Raw genomic sequence first — 6,000 nt, 5'->3', positions numbered from 1 at the left:
CGAAAGAGAAATGAGGAGAACTGGCATATAAAATAAGGACTACAAAATGAAAAGAAATTAGTTCTTGAAATAAAGGAATGCCGAAGAACTGGTCATAGGAAAAGGGAAAAGCTTTTGGAAGGGGTCACTGAAAAATGGTAAATCAATAAAAGAGCAATTATTTCTCTACTAAAAGGATAATGACTATAAATTAACCATTGACCAAGAAACAAAGCAATATCATGAAATCGGTCGTTAAATTAAAGAAAATGGGTAGTGGCGAGAATTTGGCCGAAGAATAGAAATGACGTCTCTTTCATCTCAAACTCAAGTGAGCTGAAAGATAGATCATCGATCCATAGACCGAAATTCTATCAGTAATTCCAATAGGCATGAAAAATACTCGTACATGATAGTCTCTCCCGTGGTTCTTAACCTAGGGGGCACAGCCCCCTATGAGGGCGTCAGCAATTTCCAGAGGAGGCGCGAGCCCTTGGGGAAAATGGAAAAATTCTCTAATTATATTTTTTATTCTCTTAGCAAGAGTGAGGAGCTAATATTCAGAAGTTTATGAAAAAAAAAATGCAAAAGTATAGCCTTGTAACGTTACTAGAGTCTACTACTCTAGAGAGGCTCGTTGGGCTCACCATGTTTTGTAATTCATTTTACTTTAAATCTGGGAGGAAATCTTACTCATAGATGCAAGGGGGGCGTGAAAGAAAGGACCAACTCTTACAGGGGGCGTGGTCATAAAAAAGGTTAAGAACCACTGTGACAGACGATAAAAAAAGTGGCTAAAGTTAGCGTTATAGTTCTGGTTTCGAAAAAAGACAATTGTCATTCATCCACATAGAATATAGCATACACATCTCTGTGAGATACCCGGAGAAACCTGAAGGAAGAACCAGAAACATCTGAGAGTGGTCGTACAAACCTTGGATGGGTAATCAGGATGCAGGTCTGTGAAAGCGATGTTCCTGATATCTGTTGCGGATGCTGACATCAACATGCGGCCACTTTGAGCAGTTACTGAGCATCTCTGAGGATATCTGCTGCGATAGGAATAAAAAAGAAGAGTTATATACAACTAAGACAAATTAATGATAAAGGTAAATAGCATAAAGATGGAAATGGACATTTATTGCTGCTAAAGGTGAACCTCACCTACAAGAGCGCAAGTGTTAAGGGTACATACGTATACACACCTATGATGTTATCGAATAACCTTTGCAGTTACTAAGTTCAAAGTAAAGTATAATTTCTCTCCAGTATTCCATACGTATTCGACAAAAAGAACATTACTACAATCAGTAAAGGCTAATCTGCTTTTTAGAATGCTTACCATTTGCCAATAATAGACATAAAATTTACGAAAACTTAAAATTTCATATCACACAAGATGCTTTGGTTTTGATTCAGTACATACGAAGAGATATAATTAAAAAAAGTTAAATATCATTCAAAAAATAAAATAAACCCTAAGTCTATTTTGATTACCATGCAATGTTCTCTGAATAAATGTATATATCACTGAGCACCTATAATTATTGTAATTTAAAACTGGGCTAACTCCATTAAAAGGAATAAATGTTATCCAGTTTCTTTTTTACATATATAAATATATATGTAAATTATATATCTATATATATATATATATATATATTAATATATATATATATATATATAATATATATATATATATATATATTATATATATATACATTCATGTATATTTGTATATACATATGCATATACATAATTATGTGTGTATGTGCTTTCATGTCGAAGCTCTGTAAGTTATTATTTTCCTCTCGTTGTCGTCCTCTTTAACCAGAAACTTGGTCATGAAATACATATTTAGATTTAGGTTTCGTACTGTTAAATATACGTTGTTAAATGTCCGAGTATTATCAAATATGTCTTGGCCCACTCTTCGATTTATTGCATTTAATACGAGAGAGGAGAGAGAGAGAGAGAGAGAGAGAGAGAGAGAGAGAGAGAGAGAGAGAGAGAGAATTTATGTATTTACTGAAATGTCATGAATTTTCCATGATGAAAGTAATTGTTTCTAGGTGATTGAATCGCATTAGTACTAACACACCTTCGTATATAAATTATATATGTGTATATATATGTATGTATGTGTGTGTATGTGTGTGTGTATATGTAGGCTATGTGTATGTACATAAGCTCGGGAAGCGTATATGTAATTCCTTTGTAGTACGCCCATACATTTTCTTATAAGGCATCTTTTATCACATCCCTAGTCGTTATTTTAATGAGGTGTACTGTATAATCAAATGAAGAATGGCATTTAAAACAAGCTCATGAACATTTAAATAAAGAATTATTGGAAGTTTCCCTTTGGGATGTCAAGTACTCATGCGATTTGAAAATTGACGGATGATCAGCATATATGTGTGTGTGTGTGTGTGGTGTGTGTGTGTGTGATGTATATGAATATACATATGTATATGTGTGCGCGCGTCCATATCTATGAATTATTTACATCCAAATTACAAGCAAACTTACAGTGCATATCTTATATTTTGTTTAGGGAATGATGAATCCTACAGGATCATCATTTACCATTCTCGCCTAGTATCAAACTGGCTCGTAATAGATCATTATTCATGTCTGTCACAATCGTTAACGTAAACTTTCTATTACATTTTATTGCCTCAGCCAAGAATGGAATATCTGAACTATTTTTATGTTTTTCTAATTTTCCTTTCCATCCAATTTTGCATCACTGGTGTTTTGGTATCTGTTTCTCTAGAGCAGATCTCACCCATGAAAACAAATGCATCCTCTTATGACTTTGACTTATCGGTCTCGATTCGAAAACCTTTCCAAAAGCAACTTTCTTTCCACAAACCTACTTCCCCCGTAGGGAGGTATTGCCGTCAGTGCTCCTTATGCGGTGCACTGTAGGCATTGCTTAAGGTTCTTTGTAGCGTCCCATCGGTCCCTAGCTGCGACCCCTTTTGTTCCTCTGACTGTACCTACTTTCATATTCGCTTTCTTCCATCTTACTTTCGCCCCTTCTCTTAACAATTGCTACACTTTTAAACCTACTTGCTCGCTAGTTTCCTTTCCAGCGCTGAATGACCTCATGGGTCCCGGCGCTTGGTCTTAAGGCCTAAATTCTATATTCTATCTAGCTGCAAACCTAACTCTAGCGTTTTTCCAGGAACAATTTCATTAACCTTTGGTCTCCTTATTCCTAAGTGTGCACATCATCCTAACTTCCATTTCTCAAATTCCACTGAGTTTCAGGCTTAAAATGCAATTACCTTCGATGTTATCATTGTAAAAGAACTACGATTTTTAAATCTTTGGAAAACTGCAACACTTTTAATATTGTTTTCCATGCTGCAGCCTCCAATATTTTGTAAACAAATTTCAACAATTATTTTTCTTATGCCAATGAATTTTCTTACCAAATCTGTCCCCCACCCCCACCGCTCCATCAAACCCTTATGTATGAGTTCGCTTCTTCTACTTTCTTTGGACGCAATATGATTCCCTCTCTCCTTCCTGTATAGAATCCATTTCCCGTTTTCGACTTCCTCCATCGAAGGTCATATGCCTCAGTTCTTATATAAGATTTAGACTCAAGCGGCCGACGAAGCTTTGTTCATTTACTGCAGTTTCCCCTCTTCTGTCCCGCTTTGGATTCTTGCCTCGCCTACCTTTCTCCAACACTGAGAGAACTTGTCTTTCAAAAGGGAAGTTTATAATTTCCTCCTGAGAAGACCTCAAGTTTTTCTTTCCTGTTCATCCTTCTTCTTTTAGACCTGATGTGTCTTGTCTCTCATCCTCAGAGCTATCCTGACCACCGCCTTCAGACGCACACAATCAACAAGAATGTGATGAAAGTCGATGAAAAGCTCAACTCAAATCATTCGCACCCCCAGAAAATAGGTAGTAGTATTAATGGTAAGGTACAAAAGCTCTTAGAAGAAAATAGTTATAGTAGATTCACATCAAGCGTGTTTTTGACGTCTAGGACAGTCCCTTACGACGCTACGACGCTCCTGATTGGCTGTTGATAAACCAGTCTTTCATGAAAGGTGGAACATACATCCTGCCTATGTAAACTCTCGAGAGAGACTGAGAGTTTCCAGTCCTGTGATTGGCTTATCAACAGCCAATCAGGAGCGTCGTAAGGGACTGGCCTAGACGTCAAATGCAAGGCTGATGTGAATCTACCATAGTAGTATTACTGGTAAGGCACAAAAGCTCTTAGTAGAGAATAGTTAGTAGTATTACAAGTAAGGTACAAAAGCTCTTAGTAGAAAATAGCTAGTAGTATTACTAGTACGGTACAAAAGCTCGTAGTAGAACAATTTTTAAGTATTTACTTTCCCCCGTTAGTCCCCAGTGCTTTAAAGTAGAAAAAGTGAGAAAATCCTTGATCAATTTTACTGACTTTCGTATTCACAGGAGTTTCAGCCTTATTTCAATCAATGTATCGTATTTTTTCTAATTTCATTATTAACAACAATGGCAAAGATGTGTAGATATATAAACAGGTTTTAAACTATGAGGAAAATTGAGTGAATGGATTCTGTAATTCCATCGTCCCATGTCAGTGAAACTCCGATGACTGAAATCGTATAGAACCCGGGAGACTATAAACCACGAATACAAGATGGCACAGCATGACCTCACTGCGAAGCATTAAGGACCTGGAACCATTGGTATTCAAGTGTCGCAGTGTAGGCCAACGTACATTTTCAAAATAAAAGAAAAATCGCTATAAATCAATTATGTCCAACGATCAAGGTAAATAGACGTGTCATGGCTTCTGGAAACTTTAGATATCAGATTTTTACACAACTTTTTTTTTTCAGAAAAAAGATATTTCCGCGATGCATTTTGTCTGCAGAACTAAGTTTTCTTCTTTTCATATACATATTTCTCTGTGGAAAAAAAGCCATTACCTTAACTACAGGATAAATTTCCCTTCCTGGCAGATTATTTTGTACGAACATTAACAGCAGATGTTACAACAAAAGCCAGCAGCTGTTTAAAATGCATACAAGAAAGTTGCCAGGAAGGCGTCCACAATAGGGCTATTTACATGGAAATAAGATCAGCAGTGCAAAAGGGCTGGTGCTTTATCTTCTACTGTACTTTTATCTCCTTCGTGTTGCATTCCATTTCCCAAATGAATTCGAGGTAGAGGACAGAAAGGAAATTAATTCTTAGGTACTATTTTTTTCATCTTAAAAGTGAATTTCTCTTTACCCCAAACTCAGGTTTGAAGGAATTTGGAATTTTGGTGCCTTGCGTCATTGTAGAGACCAAGGTAGATATGGGCATGGCTTCTTGCATACCCCTTGCCCACACGAGAGGCGTTCCTGGAACTTCATCCTCAAATAAGGATAACATGGATTCCTTTTTTCTTAAAAACGGACATTAAACGATTCAGGGAGGACGAGACCGCCATAAAGTTTCGTGTTCTGAACATTTCGGAAGTGAATCGTATCTGAAACTAATCCGACTCTTATATTTTGCAAGATCACGAGCTAACTCTCTTACTAACTTCAGTTAGCCTAAAGAGGCCTCTTCAAATCTGAGAGGTTCTGGCTAAATTCTGTCCTTTTCGCGTTCTATCGAAAGCAATACGGCTGAAATAAATCCATACGCATCATCCTCGCTTCCAACGCCATGGGAATTATTAGCCTCTGTGAAAATCCGAAAATCCGCTATTCATGCATTTCCTGTGTTTTATCTTCCATATAAATCTCTGTTCACCTCCAACCTTCTGCCTCATAGTTTCTGGTGCCCACAGGAACCCAACTGCCACTAACACGTACTATACTATTCTGCCGGGTACAGTGCCAAGGGCATGTTCAAGCCACCTCCTCCCATTCATCGTTCTCTCATCTTTATATGGAACTTCCGTTATTTCCCTTATAGCATCATTTCTCACTTTATCCTGCCATCTGACTGCTAAGTCTTCGTAAAGAAAGCTTCATTCTCAAATCCGTAAAATCTTTTAGAACCATT

The 6,000-nt window shown here is 37.1% G+C and overlaps 1 protein-coding gene across 1 annotated transcript in view; it reads right to left on the bottom strand.

Annotated features, from left to right (window-relative positions):
- Window positions 1-6,000, bottom strand: part of LOC135202869 (galanin-like G-protein coupled receptor npr-9) — a 188,162-nt gene that overhangs the window by 35,417 nt on the left and 146,745 nt on the right. The window contains 1 exon segment of the mRNA XM_064232324.1: window positions 914-1,031. Coding sequence (XP_064088394.1) covers window positions 914-1,031 — 118 coding nt within the window.

Source organism: Macrobrachium nipponense, chromosome 33 (assembly GCF_015104395.2).
Source record: "Macrobrachium nipponense isolate FS-2020 chromosome 33, ASM1510439v2, whole genome shotgun sequence".
Lineage (NCBI taxonomy): Eukaryota > Metazoa > Arthropoda > Malacostraca > Decapoda > Palaemonidae > Macrobrachium > Macrobrachium nipponense.
The sequence above is the reverse complement of the archived record's forward strand: the minus strand, read 5'-3'. Positions and strand labels throughout refer to the sequence as shown.